Source organism: Typopeltis vanoorti, chromosome 1 (assembly GCF_054136105.1).
Source record: "Typopeltis vanoorti isolate ZY-2024b chromosome 1, IOZ_Tvanoo_1.0, whole genome shotgun sequence".
Lineage (NCBI taxonomy): Eukaryota > Metazoa > Arthropoda > Arachnida > Uropygi > Thelyphonidae > Typopeltis > Typopeltis vanoorti.
In genome coordinates, this window is record NC_143549.1 from 121,661,057 (window position 1) to 121,679,021 (window position 17,965).

The following is a 17,965-nucleotide window of genomic DNA, read 5'->3' on the forward strand; positions in this document are numbered from 1 at the left end:
TTGCAATCCTGATCTTTATTTCTTTTTTACAGTCCAAGTCATATGTCAGTTTACTTCCCAAATATGTGAATTGTTCTATATTTTCTATATCAGCTCCATCCACTTGTATCTTTTGTTTCATGTTCTTCTCACCAAATACCATTGTCTTTGTTTTTTCAAAGCTCATAACAAATCCAAATCTCTTCCCTTCCTCATTTAACAGTTTCAGCGTTTTTTGTAGTTCTCTTTCGTCTTCTTCAATAACAACAATGTCATCTGCAAATCTCAGATTGTTAATTTTGATTCCGTGTACAGATATTTCCTTTGGCATCTTCTTTCATTTTAACCATTGCTCTTTCTAAATGTGCGATGAAAATGCTTGGTGATATTGGGTCTCCCTGTCTAGTACCTCTGCTTGTTTTAAACCATTTCCACAAATCATCACCTATTCTAACTGCTGCAACTGCATTCTGATAAACATCTTTTAATATAGCTATTAGTTTTTTAATCAATTCCATAGGATTCCAGAACTGCTAATGTCACTTTCTGGTCAATACTGTCAAATGCTTTCTGAAAATCAACAAAGCAAGTATATATATGGTTTTGTTTTTTCTCCTAGCTTTCTATGCTATTAATCTCGTTGTTAAAATCTGTTGAATTGTAGTTTTATCCTTCCTAAATCCTACTTGCTCGTCTGCAAGGTATATCCTTCCAATTGTGTTCTCAATCTTTCTGTCAATATGATCATCATCACTTTACCAAGGTGACTTATCAAGGCAATTGTTCTATAATTTTTACATTCTAGCTTATTTTCTTTCTTGTATAATGTTCATAATATTGATTTCACCCACTCCTCTGGCATTTTCCCTTCTTTCCATACCATATTACATAGTTGGTGCATTTCTATAACCATACTTTCACCACCATATTTAATCATTTCTCCAGTAATGTTATCGTTACCAGGACTCTTGTTGTGTTTTAGCCGTCCTATTGCTTTTTCTACCTCTCCTCTTAAAATGTCCATATCATATTCATTACCCGTGGTGATATCTGCATCAATTCTTCAGTCAGTTTCCCAACGCTATCTGAATCTAGTTTTTCTTCATCTAACTCACTACAGTATCTTTGCCACTGCTGTACAATATTTTCTTTATTCATCAGTACTTTGCCTTTTCAATCTTTAATTGTGGTCTGTTTTGGTTGCCACTTTCTATTAATGGTTCTGATCATTTTGTATACCTCCCTTATTTTATGCTCTCCATAGTACTGTTCTATATTGTTGCATTGGGCTTCTAACCATTTCATCTTATCCATTCTGACTGCTCTTTTCACCTCATTACGCTTTCTTCTATATTGTTCTTGTATTTGTTCTGATATATCCCTTCTTATCTTCAACATTCTTTTCTCCTGTACTAACCTCAGTGTTTCTTGTGTAACCCATTTCTTCTTGATCTTCTCTTCTTCTGGTACTGTTTCTTCAACTGCATCTTCTATCGCCTTCATTACTCTTTTCACTCTTAAATTAGAGTCCACACTTTTAAGTTTCTCTTCTAACACTGTTCTGTACCTTCCTCCTATTTCTGCTTCACTTATTCGTGCTGTATCTCTTCTATTCTGATGTTGAGGTTTATATTTCTTTTTTAATTTCATCTTGATGATTGCAATCATTAAACTATGGTCCGAGTATATATCCGCTCCTTGAAAAGTTCGACATTGCTGTACTGATGTTATCCATCTTCTTTTAATCATAATCATATCAATCATGTTTTTGGTTTTCCCATCATTTGATCGCCACGTCTATTTTCTACACTCCTTTTGTTAGAATCTTGTGTTACAGATCATCATCTCGTGGTCCACAGAAAATTCTAACAATTTTTTCACCGCGTTCATTTCTTTCTCCGAAACCATATTTTCCCATGACTCTTTCCCAACCATTATTATCTATTTCAACTTTGGCATTCCAATCTCCTTCAATAATTAGCACATCTTGCTTTGGTATTGTTTCTATAGTCTCTGTCAGATCTTTGTAGCATAAGTCAATATCCTCACCTGTGCTGTCAGATGTGGATACATATATCTGGACTATTGATATGTTGAATGGCTTTGCCTGAAATCTTGCTACTATGATTCGTTCATTAACTGGTTTGTAGCCTAGCAGTGCCTCTCGAGCACTTTTGCTAAGAAGGAAGCCAACTCCTGCTTCGTGCATGGTGTCATGTCCTGACCATATTACTTCGCATCCATTGATCTCTCCAGATGATGTCCATCTCATCTCTGCCAATCCTAGTATATCCCACCGATATCTCTTCATTTCCTCACGAAGTAGTTCCAATTTTCCTGACATCTAGAGTGTCCGCACATTCCACGTTCCTACTGATAGTTTCTGTTAATTTCAGTTTCTGTTTCCTTTCGGTATCCCACTTTTCGATCCAACCCCGATCGCTCGATTAGTACCGCGGGCCTTATTTATCCGGGCGACTCCCGAGCCGGCATGTTGTAGCTGTTGATTGTATAGGCATCAGATAACAATCGTGTTTTTTCTTTATTGTCAGAGCATCGACACTCATCTGGCCGATCCTCCTCCTTTATCCAGGCTTGGGACTGATGATATATCTTCAAATATGCCGGTGTCTATAACATCCCCTGTTCATGTGGATTAAATTAGATTGGTCAGACCTCAAGAAGTTTGGAAATAAAAAAACAAGAACACGTTGGAGATGTAAACAATAACAGCGAAGACAATTCTGGGATAGCCCTTCATTTCTCGAGTACAAACAATACCATCGAATGGGACAAAAGCCCCATGCCTTATTTAGAGGAAGTCATAGAAACCATGGATTAATTCTAGCTGATATTTGGAAGACCCTCATAAAATCATTAAGCAAGCCAGAGTTAAATTTCGCTGCTAATTACAGAACGTTCCTGCATAAAACAACAGTTGACATCACACACCTTCATTCGTTCGATGTACGCATGGAGGTGTATTATTTACCCTGAAGAAGCCAAACAGCTAAGATGGCGAAACGTGATGGTATTTCTTACTTAGTATCAATTAAAAATCTTCGGCCAATATAAAACCAGGTTTATGTCAATTTTTCTTACGTTCAAATGGTCGAAAATAACATAAAATCAATTAATAAAAATATACAGTGAATGTAGTGTGAACCCTGCGTTATTGGCAAAACAAAAACAGACGCGATCAATGCTCTAATCAACCATTGATCGTGTCTATTTTTGGATTCGAATCCAGATCTTTAAATAGGTAACAGCTGACTTAAATTTCTGGATTAGAATCCATATCTTTTTGGCTAGTAAATAAAGATAAATAAAAGAGATTCAAAACAACTTAAACTATTCATAAAAGAATGAACCGAATTCAATTGGATTTTTTTACAAATACTAAAGAACGCGTACATCAAACGCATGGAGCGTGTATGATGTCAACTGTTGTTATGCAGGAACGTTCTGTAATTAGCAGCGAAATTTAACTCTGGATTGCTTAATGATTTTATGAGGGTCTTCCAAATATCAGCTAGAATTAATCCTTGGTTTCTATTGAGGTTGTGTTTAGAACGGATGACTGCTATGGCTTCTTTTATGTTTCGGGAACGGAAATCTTCCTCTAAATAGGGAATAGAGCTTTTGTTCCATTCGATTGTATGGTTTGTACTCGAAAAATGAAGGGCTAACCCAGAATTGTCTTCTCTGTTATTGTTTACATCTCCTACGTGTTCTTGTTTTGTAATTTCCAAACTTCTTGAGATCTGACCAATGTAATTTAATCCACATGAACAGGGGATGTTATAGACACCGGCATATTTGAAGAAGGCATGACAGTCTTTCGGAGATCTTAAAAAACGTCGGATAGTCTTTAAAGGGTTAAAAGTAAAGTCAGTCATATTTCATGTGCCCTGAGGACTGTAGCAATCTTTTTACAAACTGTCACAGCATAAGAAATGCCGATGGTGGATTTATAACGTATTACCTCCGATTGTTGTTGTGGGAGGTCGCAGAAAAGTATCTTATGGATTAATTTGTTTTGATAACCATTGTCTATCAGGGTTTTTGATATATGGAATAGTTCATCTTTGAGATCTTTATAATCTGTAGTGATGCCAGAGGTGCTATTTTTTAGCATGTGTACGATGCTTAGTTTTTGAGAAATGTGGTGCGAAGATGTGAAGTGCAAATATCGACCTGTGTTGGTTGGTTTGTCATTCCATTTGTTTCTTAATTAAAGTATCCAGGAATGGTTATTGTTTGTACATGAGTTCTAAGGTGAACTTTATTTTGTGATGGAAGCAGTTGATCTTGGTAAGAAATTCAAATGGATCTTTTTCTGTTTTCTACACACAATAAAAATGTCATCCACGTACCTCCACCACACTGTGGGTTTAAGGTCTAATTGAGACAAAATGTCATTTTCCAGTTTCTCCATAAAGAGATCTGCACAAGGGGGGGGGGTGCCCATTGCGAGGCCTGTTAGTGGTTCGTAAATGTTTCCATTCCATAAGAAAAAAATAGATATTAGGCAATGATGGAAAAGAGAAGTAATATCATGAGAGAAGGAGTTTCTCAAAATGCTGATTACTTCTTCTACTGGAACATTAGTAATTAAGGATATTACATCCAGGCTTGCAAGAATATCTGTTTCGAAGATCGAGATGTTCTTCAATTTATCAAGGAAATGTTGTGAATTTTTTATGTATCCGAAGTACGGATTTGTGCCTTAAGGAGACTTGTGAGGTGCTTCGATAATAAGTATGTAGGAGAACTAATTCCATCCACTATAGGGTGCAGCGGTATTCCCTTTTTTATGCATTTTGGAGAGCCATATATTCGGGGCGTTACGTCTTCTTAAGGCACACATTGGTTTATTCTTGCTTCATATCTTTTAATTTTCTGTGCAGTCGCTATAATTCTTTGTTTTAGCTCTTCAGTAACTTCAGGAATTGTTTTGTTGGCCAAATTATATGTGTTAATCAGTTTATTTTTGATGTTAATATTTTTTAACCGTCCTTCGGTATAACTCTTTAATTTGCTCAGATTAGCTCGAAGTTTGCTGTCTTTTCTAGCTCGAAGTTTGCTGTCTTTTCATTCCAACCGGATTTTCCATGGTGCAGACTGTTTCATCCTTGGCTTTTGCTCTTGTGGTTTGCAACCAAGCTTCATTATAATGATATAGGCTGTGCTGTGTAGGAGCTGATTTGTTTCCTTTATATCAGTGATGTTCAAACTTTTTTACTATGCGAGCTACTTTTCTATACTAAGTTATTCGGCGATCTACTCTCTTATATAGATCACATTCCCCCAACTTGATATCTGATTACGCACAACTATGCAGTTAAATGCGCTCAGTCACTTCGGAGGACCCACTCTCCCAGCCATAAAAACTTTAAAGAAAAAACTAAAAACTTCATTTGTGTATTCAAAAATTTATTTATCACTTTTAATAATTTTAATTGTTTTCGTCTACTTTACAACAAATATATTGTAATAATTTTAATACAACAAATAAATTGGAATAAAATAGTTATTTCTCTATTTTGGAAAACCACAGTTAGAAAAAACAAGAGATTGATTACAAATTCACAAGTTACAGGAAATGCTGGTTGATTAAAAAAAGTTAATGCGAAATTTGGCATTGTTTGGACCTCGCAATATTTTCATAGTCAGGTTGATCAGAAGAAGTGGCCAATCGCAGGCAATCATCCAAATGATCTTTTATAATTTGGTTTCTTAATTTATTTTGTATGACGTTCGTATTTGAAAAAGCGTATTCTAACAAGTATGTCGATCCGAAACACGACAGAAATTCTCGCGCAATATCAGTTAATATTGGGAATTTTTCACGTGCATACTTCCAAATGACTTCATTGTTTATTGATTTTAAATGTAAACTATTCTGAATGTTTATTATCTCAAGTTCTACTTCAGCTTGGTTTATATCAAACAGCCCACTAATTTTATTTGAAATTTCTGTGATGTTCAAGTTTTCTTGAAATGGATTATTGATAAAAGATACAATCATTTCAGTTATATTAAAATATTTAAATCTTGAATTTATTTCTTCCTCAACTAATTCTGTTTCACAAATAAATTCCTTTAAATCAGAGCAAAGCATTTCTTGAATTTGTTCAAAAAATTGTAATAAATATGGGAGATGTCTAAATTCGCGGTCATTTATATTTTTCTTTAATAAAACTAAGTATTGTTGGAAAGCTTTTATTGAACTTAACATGTCAATTAAATTTTTATCTCTACCTTGTAACTCTAAATTTAAATTGCTGAATTTTGTGCAGAAATCTACTAAAATAAGTGTAACAACCATCTTTTATCATGAGTAAATACTATTATAAACGAAGCGCATACGATGTGCTTTGCTTATAATCATATTTAGTCGTTTCTATTTGTATAAAATTGCATATAGTCGAACACATTCCAGTACTTCTAAATCAAATGAAAATTTCTATTTCTCTCTCCCTCTCTCCTTCCTAGAGTCGTCAGATTTTTCATCACGAAAAATGGCAAGATATCTCCTTGAATTCGTGTCTTCTGTAACATATTAAAGTTTTCTTGTTATCTTTTTTTTTTCGTTCGCACTTTCTGAAATATTACAGACAGCAATATATTGAAGTTCAATGACTTCATCTTATTGGAATACTCATGGTTCCATGTAAACGAAGCGCTATGATACATGCATGTTCGGAAAGCACTAGACGACGAAATCGATTCGCATCCTTATGTAAAATGTCGAATATTCAGTGCGTTATACGATTGTGAAATTCAAAAGCTTCAGAGGTGTGTTGGAGATGCGTGGTTAAGTTTTATAAATTTTTACGGAAATATGGCACACATAAAAGAGCAATAATGGACAGAAATTCACATCAGATATAACTGATGTGAATTTCTACATTCATCGTGGATGTCAACAATACGTGATCACGCATTACTCAGAAATCAACGAACATTTTAATGGATCACTAATGTGATCCTTTAAAAATGTTACCTTAGAGAAAGTCACTTTAGAGAAGAGCATTCTGATCTGCTTTGTACTGTTTCGATGGACTTCTGAGTAAAGATCTAGTTCGATTTTTAACTTTTTTTTACCTATTTAATAAAGTAAACATGTATGTGATTTTGATGGGCTTAATAATTTAAAATTTTAAAAAAATCTACTAACACCTTTTTTTAACCCCCTGAGTAAACTTCACTGTTCGTCAGCCATCTCCGAAATTGAGTGCATTTCTACTGAGTGTTAGATAAGAAATTATGTTCTTTATCAGAATTAATGTTTAATATTTATATGTATATACGCACATGCACATGTGTGTTCGTGTGCGTTGTATGGTAGATTTTATATATTTTACCAGTTCAAAAATTATTAATCTGAGTTTTTTCCTGGATTTTAAAAATTAATTCAGTTGTCTGCCTCACTGATCGACTTATTTCGAAATGTTTACTGAAATGTACTTATGATTTCCAACCTTTTTTTTGTGAGATACAGTGAACAAAAAAAGCATATACTTTGTTACTTTCTGTAAGCATGCATGATGGGGAAAAAGTGGCATTTTTTGGGGGGGGAGGGGGTTGGCGTATTCTTTCCACTGTTCCTAATAACGGAACGTCGATCTGTATCCATCACGAGGTGACTGCTTGAAGAGCTTTCGGCCTGATTGGTGACGTTTTTCAAGCCAATTTGTCTTCCTAATGAACAATGTTCCCAACCCTAGTCTAAATATCAAGTATTACGGGAATAGGTTGAAGAACAGCAAGTGCCAAAAGTCAGCAATTTATAGTTAATCATTTCAATCGAAAAAAAAATGTTGAAGATCACTAAAGAATCTCCTGAAGTACAAGAAGTGACAGATTTAACTAATTCCATTAACTAATAAAAGTGATGATTATTTATCGACGAATCATTTGTATCTCTCTGGTAACAGAGAATAAAAGATCTGAAAAGGCAGCAGAAAACCATATTTTTAGCTGAGCATCCGATAAATATTCCAATCCTTTGCATGCATAAGTGGAAGGGGTAGGACGATGCGATGTACCTCTTAGAGAACAGCCTACGGGTTCTTAAGATAGATCGTGCTGCTATCTACGGACTATTGTACTGTCATAGAAATATGAGCTGACTATTTCCTCGTCACAGAAGTTCTGGAGGAAATAAAGGTAGGCGTGCATCTTTACAAGCATCGGGGATAGTCGTAACTTACGACTATAAAGAAATCCATGCAGTGACCGGTGTGGCCATCCGCAGCTAGCCCATTACAGTAGCAACGAAATTTACGGAGCGGGTAGTAGGGCAACGAAATCAGATGGTGAAGTATGAAAGCTATAAAGCAGAAGGGTGGAAAGGCATTAGAGGTGCTCTTCGATATTCCACTAAACGACGGGGAGAGAAAGAATTGGACTTGGAATCCAGCTACGGATAATGGTCTTTCTTAATGGTGGCCATTTTTTTCTTGTAGCGATTGTTATGTTTATCGACGTATTTCAGAGGCCGCAACTGGACTGGTGGGTATTTCTTGTGTCACATTACCGAAGCAGTGAGAAATATGAGCAACATTTAGGTCAGCTGATTCGTGATCCCCCAGTCGGGTGCAGGAGAATGCGCTTTATTAATTTTTAATTATTGATCATATCTGTAGGAAGATCTAACCATGAAGAGAAAATTGTTTCTCAAGTGCTCTGATCGTAATATGTTTTCCGGTTTTGTAATTCGAATGATGAGGGAAGGCAAAAGTAGTTCGTCAGATAGACTTCAACTTGAAACATTCTGATAAAGAAACCAGACATCGTTTCAAAATGAAAAGCTATGTCAGAACACTTGACATACGCTCTCTCTTAGCCGTCCTGTGTTTTTCACCGGGATATGTTACTTATAGTGCATCCCGACAATTGCTAAAGATACAACAGTAATTACTTGTAAAAGAATTACTAATGGAAGAATACAGCACGAGTACATATCCTTCGATCTAATACGGCAGGTATCTTTGCTTCTCCTGTCTTCCTACTACGTTGGCTAGTACATTTCAAAAGTGTACTAGCCAACGACAAAGGCTAGTACACTTTTTTTCTGGTAGTTTACGGAGAGTCATAGTGGATAGCTTCCTTTCTTCAAGAATTTTCCAAAAATGAAGGAGCACCTCAGGCCTCTGTTCTATCACCTAATGCTTTCTCCTATAAATAAAGGACCTACTCTCAGTCATCTCTAGCCCTATCCTGACGATAATACACTTCATTCCACCTACTTATTCAACAATTCAAATTTGTCTGTAACAAGTGCCTTAAACACTGATTGCCGTACTATCTTTCACTAAACGGTGTTAACCAGGTCACTTTCAGTGACCAAAACGCAGTCTCTCTCTCTCTCAAGAGGGATATCGTTTCACCTATTCTTACTCTCAGGAATAAAAAAACCCACCAGACTGAATCGGACCTCTCCTTGGACGGACATTTACTTCCAGCCTCTCTCGACATAAACACATCGCATCAATGGTTTCCTCAGCATCTAACACTGGCATTCACTTCCTCTCAAGATGCTATTTTTCATCCATCCAGCTGCTAATTATGTACAAATACGAAATCCACACATCCTTAGAATACTCTTCACATGTTTGGGGTGGTGCACCTAAAACCTCTCTAAAAATCTTCAGTGCTGTCCACAGAAGAGAAAATCGGCTAATGGATGATCCTTCCCCATACAGACTCATTTCAACTTCCATCTGTCAGGCGCAATATTTCAATACTTTCTCTGTTCTACAAGAATTTTCAAGGACACTATTCTACTGAACTGTTAACTATTATTCTTGCACGTGCTGTTGGTCCTATTAAAACAAGAGCAGCAGCATCTGCTCATCATCCGTTTTATAAAACTACAAACATTTCAAACTTGCTTTTTCTCTTCATCTTTTTTTTTTCCCATCTGCACACATCCTCTAGAAAAGCCTCATAAAGTGTCCGCAACAACTACTACCTCCAACTCTTCAAGAACGACGGATTAGAATAATATCGTTTGGAAAAGAAAGAAAATAAACAAGGCACCGATGTTATACGTTATTCAACCTATCGCGTATTGATCGTGATCGATATAAAAAATCTTGTTGTGAAACATCAACAATCCGTTATCAAAATATAAGCAAAATAAAAAACGGCACCAAATCAAGACTTGAATAAGCGATTTAGCTATTAAGTATGCTGAATTTCTTTATTTTTTTATTATAGTAAAAATAAGTCTCTTTTACTATAACAGCACTACCAAAGTAGGAGGGAAAGCGGCATTCATATTTTTATCACCAAAGTACAACTACTACCTCTTACCCAAATGATGCACACGAAGAATATAACCGATAATTTCACTTGCCCGGCTACGAGATAGAAAGAGAGAGAGAGAGAGAGAGAGAGAGAGAAACGCCATGGTTGCATATATCTAGCAATATTATTTGAGTTATTTAGATGTATAAAATATATTTTTTCACATCCATAATGTGCTGAAACGGGCTCTATTTTCCCTTTGGTTTTTGTAAACTTGCGAGTATATTTTTATTCACGAACGAGAATGCGAAAATGAGAGACAAATGTCACCGCCTTCGGTTTATAATTCTGAGTGGTAGAGGAAGCTAACCACAGTTATCAGAGTATTATGTCTGTGAAGTAGGTGTGTTGTTATGGTCAATTTGTTAGATTTTCGTGATTAAAAAAAATAGAATAGTTTACTGGAAGAAAACTCGCATTACTTTTATCAGAAGTGTTAATTGATAAAATCTTCAAATGAAAGGCGCTGCAGAATATACTTGGACCCAAAGAAGGATTCGAACCATCGCTTTTTTTTTTCTTCAAAGGGCATTGCGGATATCCACTCAGATACTGAAGTTTTCCTTTCACTCACTGATTAGAACAGAATTGACGCTCGTAAGTGTATCGCCTAGTGATCTATAATCTACATCGGAATTATACTGTAATAAATTTCCGAAAATAATAAAAATGATGGATTTGTAAACTACATAAAGATTGTTATGTTTAGCAAAAGAAAAAAAAATACATTTTTTAAAACGATACTCGCATTGCTGAATGTATAAATAAATTAACAGGTGAAAAAGATAAAGAGCTTGGCTTTGAATCGTTATAACAATAATTTAGAGAAATGAAATATGCTTGAGGTCAGCTATGTGCAAGATAGAAAGATCACTTCTCTTTCTTTTTTCTCGATCACTGATAAAGGATATAGAGAGAAGATAAAGCGAAGGCAGTAGAGAAACAGATAAAGAGCGAAAGTAAGGAGATCGAGAGAGAGAGAGAGAGAGAGAGAGAGAGAGAGATGATAAAAAATGAGAATGAAAGAGACGAATAAAAGAAAGAGAAAATAGATGAAGAGGAAAATAAATAAAGATGCTAAGCAGAAGAAAATATTCTTCCGATTTTCTTCTGCCTGTGTGTACTAACCCCAGAAAGAGTGGCGCTCATGTTTGTCGCTTTCTGCGTTCCTTCGCAGACGTTCGCTCAACGAAGAAGCATGAGCGGAAAGGACAAAGTTCAAGTGTATCACCACATCCCTTGCGGCAAAGAATGATCGGCAGGGAGCGAGCGGCTAAGGATGAAATAGGAAAAAGACTGTTTTGAATTCGACAAGCGGGGTCGGCATCTCGAATGTAATCGCGGGATTCTAAGGCACACCTTCCTTCCTCCGAGACATGAACTTTTCGATCGTTAACTGATCCGTGGGGATTGTTTGTCGGCAATGACTATCGCCACACAAAGAAGGATAAATATTTCAAGAAATTGCGTACAAGTTTATTTGCGGTATTGAGATGAGATTTTCCTTTAAGTTTTCGTGAGGCGAAACGAAAAGGGAAGAAGTGATTCTTACAAGGAATGGAAGCTGTAGAAGCAAATTTGCTTTACGAATTGCCTTTGGGAGGGAAAGGAAATGCTACGAGGTGCATAGCGGCAAATTACTTTGAGATTACTCTCTGCTGGTAGTTTGAAGAAAGGTACACACATTTCACCCCTATTATGACATAAACATGCTCGAAGACGGACTGCAAGGGGAGGAATTACCCGTAATATCAAACAAAACGACTCTCTTCGACTCACCTAAGTACTTAAGATCAATTTCTATTTCGAGGATACACGTATGAACAAAATTAAGTTGAACAAAGGCGAAACCATTCCAATAGTTTATTGAAACCAGACATATCAAGTTTAATACGGTTACGAGAAATTGATTTTTATTAAACAATAACAAATGTGATAACGCAAAAAATGTCTAAGAAAAAGATCTTCTGAAAGCTATTTGAAGTAGGTAGCTGTGCTTTAGTAACAACTCATTCGGTATGAAATATCATAAATACTTTGTTAGAGGGAGCATAAGTTATAAAATCAAAAGACGAGGCCTTCCAGTCGATGATAGATTAATTTTTATTTCGATTAACTTTCATCCAGGAGATCAGACATGAAATTTATAAATTTTGATAGCCGGCAGTTATTCCTGTTTGCAGATTATTTTTTAAACTATCTTGTAAATTGGAGAATGCATAAAAAGTCTAATACAAATCGTCTGAAGAGTCAAATGAGATATTTGGTTTTTATAAATATTTCAGGAAATTTTGCGTAGTTTCAGCTAATTTAAAGCGTGTACTCTAGGAATCGGTAAAGTAAGAAAATTAAGTTATCCATTGGGTTAAATATTAAAAGAACATGTAATTCGTTTCCTATTATATTTATAATAGTTGATGATAATATGTACGTTATAATCAAAATTGTGTTTAGCTTCAAATATGCAAAAGTTGTATGTAAGAAAATTGTATGTAAAATATGTATGTTTACTTACCTTTAGTATACTCAACAAGCCTTTGCATTAGATAAATATCCTATCCCGTGTACGTAATTGTATCCGGACGACTATAATTATATATTTGCTGACTTGTACCTCAATTGGTGAAAGGCAACTCACCACATCATCATTTAGTTAAACACAGAGTTTTGGATGTTTATCGAAGTGATGAATAGAAATTTTATGAAAATCGAAGCTTGATCACAAATATTGTTTCATTGTTTCATTCTCTCTCTCTCTCTCTCTTTCTCTTTTGTTTTTGTGATTCGAATACAAGAGAGTAAAGAAAATGGCATTTACCTGTGTTATTTAATCCAAGCGGCCGTATTCTGCTGTCGTATCTTCCTGGACCGATTATATTATCTAGGATTCTTTTCTCAAGAGCACGGAAATTAGCTACTCCCCTAAAAAGAAAAGTAAATTAATCATTAGTTCAAATTGTTATTAACCATGTAGATGTGATAATTCGCTTGCATCCAAACCCCCCCCCCGACGGCACAGCTCTCCATAATCCTATGAAAAATGCGACTCATTTATGTATTAACATATTCAGTTAATCTGGATTATGGCAATCAATGTTTGCCATTTATTATTTTCTGAATATCTTTTGCTGTAAAAGTTCTGGTATTCGGTCTTCTTGCAATCTGTAATCGCTGTTCATATTGAATGAGTTTATCATTGAATATCACGCACTAACGAATTAACTTCTGTTTGTAACGGGCACACCTTGAACTGATAAAAGAAAGATATCAAGATGAAGGAAGAATATCGATTGCTCATCGAATGATGCATCGTTTTGTTGCTGTACTTGCATTTTGAAAATTGATTTAGATCAATTAACAAATTTCATGTTCAGATTGACTATTCGTGTTTTCAAAATAAATGATCTTTAATGGCTCCTCGAGACAGTTCAAGAACCACAACTCTCTCTCTCTCTCTCTCTCTCAATCTCACTAACGACGTTTCTCTCTGGTTGGAAAGGTAGGAAAATACGCGAATTATTTAAAAAAGGAGTTGACAGACCCACATTTAATCCGCTACGCTGCGTACTAACAATTGAGCTTATGAATGCTGTGTTTATCTGACTGTAGAAACGGAATGTATTTAAATATTTTATCTTTTATTTTATGAAATACGTTTTAACTGTGCATCCGTAGCTCAGTCAGTATAGACGAAGCCGTTTGGTCGGAAAGACCTGGGTTCGATTCCCGTCCTTGACGTGAGAAATCTTTGTTTGGTCACATTCGACGGAAGGTGAGTGAGCGATCTTATACGGAAGTAGGGTTTTTTTTTCACCCAGAAACTCGGGGTTTCGTCACTCCAGAACATGCAAACCAGTTCCATGAACACACACGCAGATTACAGTCAGGAATACTTAAGACGGTCCCTATAGCCATAGATCTAATTTGTCAGCTATGCCGGTCCCGAGCCCGGGTAAAAATAGAGGGGGAGGATGGAAGTAATCTGTACCTCTCCATAAAGGGGCTTACCGCCGTTGTATCATCATATGAAATAAAAAAAATCTTTTAATTTCATATTTAAGAGAAAAATTATAATCTAGTTTACCCTCAACATATTGCATAAATAATGAAAAAACCCCGTAACACACATGCAAGCACAAATCCAAAACATTTCAGTTTCGACGTATTGATCATTTACAGTGTAACCAGTAAGTACGCGCACTCTGAAAGGAGATTTCGGGTGTGGTCATCTCAGTTTAGTCTTAGAACAGAAGTTGCAAGTTACTCTAGCAGAAGCGCACTCGACATTACAAATGGATAACTTTATAATGGGAATATTGTCTGCTGTCAGCCAAATTCGCAATAAATTCAAAATTCGTATCCTTTTCATTGCTTTGCACAGAAGGGAGATTCAAACATCACGGAACACTTGGATCCAGAAGCGAATGAAGTGCCGAAATGGTTTAATATCTTTCGCTGCACATTTCTAGGATGAAAATTCGAATTCTCACAAGTATTATTTCAGAATTTTAATTAATGCATCGAGACATTGTTAACTTTCTACTTTAAATTAAAGAACTGAGTAGATGTCACGAGACCTGCTTCTCCAAATGACTTTCGTTTAAACACGAAACAAGAGTTCATCAAAATCAAATGATTTTCCAAGAAATTCGTTAAGAATTTCATTAATTTCCAACTTACTGTAACTACTTGAAACATTATTAAATGGACACATTTCATTAAGAATAAATTTAGCTATTTGTCTTCGTTTCAATATATGATCAAGAAAAAAGAGGTGCTTGTTACATCTAAATAAAATACAATGGTGAACCGTTAAGTTTAATTTGATCTTCTTTAGTAAATTTAAATAAAGAACTTCTGTTACTTTACTGCTAAAGCTTTTCTCAAAAAAAAAAACGTAGTTTTAGACATATTCTTTAATAATCGAATATAATATTGTTATAAGTATGTTAGTATACCAATTGAAACCGATCATGTTCACAGCTGAACATTTTCCTGCTCTTTGGGGTAAATCTTAAGTGTCTCAGAAATCGCTATCATTTGTTCCTTTCACACTGGGAGGGATGTGATGATAATCCTACATTTTAGTTCTTAAGTGTCAGTTACTGTTTCTAGATCCGCTCCATTTTGGATGCACTCTAATTATATATATATATATATATATATATATATATATATATATATATATATATATATATATATATATATATATATATATATATATATATATATCAGGGAGTATATATATATATATACAGGGTGTTCGGGATAAATTTGACAGTTTCGTAAGGAAAAAGAAAATCTTCTTTGTATCTATTAAATTTAATGAATTGACAAAAAAACATTACAGGCAGAGTTAATTACAATACTATCAACAAGATTTACTCAAAATAACCACCATTAGCATCGATCACAGCTTCAATTCTGCTTCGGAACCTCGAACAAGCTGATGCTACAGTCTCCCTGGGAAGGGCCGCAAAAACTGTTTTAATTTTATCCATTAACTGGGCTTTTGTATTACTGGAAGTGCGATTGGTGTCTTTTTCAACTGCGCCCCATACAAAATAATCCATGGGGTTAAGGTCTGGGGAGTTTGGAGGCCAAACATTTGGACTGGTGAAGTCGTAGAAATTTTCAGACAACCATTTTTGACTTTTCCCAGAGGCGTGGCAAGGGGCCGAATCCTGCTGCCATACATACGGCCTACCATTGGCTACCCTTGTTATCCAGGGCTTGACTACAGTTAGCAACTCCACGAACAAAGCCCGAATTCCAATGCCAGGGTTCTTCAACACCTGTTCCTGCAGATTTGCGAGGAATTCTGCTGTACGAACGCAATCAGATCGTCTGCTAGGGATCTTTCTTCTTGCTACATCCTCGTAGTCACCATTGCAAGTCTCTAGTTCATGCCTGATTGTTTTTACTGTATTCAGGGAGCATTGGGCAGCAGTCGTAATATCCTTATTTTGATGGCGGGCACGAATCATCATGATACAAGTTATTCTCTTCCATGATTCAGGTGGGTTCCAGCTATCCATCCTTTCTGACATCTTGTATATGAATGAAGAAGGGTCCAAACTTTTAAATGAAGAGAAGTGTGTGTTAATACATGTAACTTACGGAAAAATATAATTAATTATAAATATGTCAAATTTATCCCGAACACCCTGTATATATATATCTCAAGGAGATATATATATATATATATCTCCTTGAGGAGATGTACGATGCTATGCATCATACTATGCATCTCCTCAAGGAGATGTGCTTTGCATTAAGGGTAAATATTAAGAATAGTAATCAGAGCTTATGCCACTTTTACCACGAGTTGCCTAAGACTTACACTACGTACGGGTCACCCAGACTTGCACTACCTGCAGGCGCAAACTTAACGCACTTGTCTGTTTGCTTACTTGGGAAATGGATTAAACCCAGGTTTAAAATAACTTGGTATCTTCAACGTATATTATACTCAAGGTGCCGACGGTAGAATAAGCCTAACCATTTCCAAACGTTCTTCTTCTTTTACTCCATGCTCTAAACAGTATGACATTGTTTCAAACAACAGACTGCACCAGAAAAGATGACAGTCATTGCAATATGTACATGGTTTGACTTCTCTCTGAATATCAAAATGAAATATCTTTCTGACATATTCTCTACAGCATTGCGTTTGATAACAGAAAGGTTTGCAACTGAAATGTCAGTAATATATATGTGTCTCATCCACTAAAAATTATGGAGTGCCTTTGCTTCGAATGGAGTTTTTTAGAAAAACCAGGAAGTCTCGGAGCATGTTGATTGGAAACTTTTTTTAAATATTTCGTTTCATTTAAATATTAAAATATTATTTTTTAAAAATAATTTTATTATATATATATGTTAAAGTTATCAAGCTATTTTAAACCTGGTTTTACTCCATTTCCCAAGTAAGCAAACAGACAAACAAGTCAAGTTTGCGCCTGCAAGTGTTGCAAGTCTAGCTGATCCTACAGGTAGTGCAAGACCAAGGCAACTCGTGGTAAAGGTGGTATAAGCTCTGATCACTGATCTTAATATTTACCCTTAATGCCAAAACACATCTCCAAGAAGGGGATGCATGATGTTTTGTATTAAAGGCAAGGGGGGCCACTACCCAGACCGATTGATGAGACCTCAATAAAGGTCGAAACCGGTTTTCCATTTATTTACCCAAGGTAAAATACTTTCTACATTTATATCTCCTCCTGAGATTTTTATTTAATACAGAGCTCATAAGTATTTTACCAGAAGAAGCTGCTTATGGTAACGTCTTCTGGTAAAATACTTATGAGCTCTGTATTACTAAAATCTTGGTATTTCTAGCCTGACTCCCACTAATGAGACCTCAATAAAGGTCGAAACCGGTCTGGGTAGTGGCCCCCTTACCTTTAATACAAAACATCATACATCTCCTGTAGGAGATGTGCTTTGCATTAAGGGTAAATATTAAGATTAGTGATCAGAGCTTATACTACTTTTACCATGAGTTGCTTGGTCTTGCACTACCTATGGGATCAGCTAGACTTGCAACACTTGCAGGCGCAAACTTGACTTGTTTGTCTGTTTGCTTGCTTGGGAAATGGAGTAAAACCAGGTTTAAAATAGCTTGGTATCTTTAACATGTATTATACTTGCTTGAAGTTTT

General features: G+C 35.7%; 1 protein-coding gene across 1 annotated transcript in view; it reads right to left on the minus strand.

Annotated features, from left to right (window-relative positions):
* Nucleotides 1–17,965, minus strand: part of LOC150110368 (glutamate-gated chloride channel-like) — a 198,317-nt gene that overhangs the window by 105,591 nt on the left and 74,761 nt on the right. Inside the window, exon 3 of the mRNA XM_090396849.1 lies at nucleotides 13,118–13,221. Within this exon, the coding sequence (XP_090252975.1) occupies nucleotides 13,118–13,221 (104 nt within the window). The remainder of the gene's footprint in view (nucleotides 1–13,117; nucleotides 13,222–17,965) is intronic.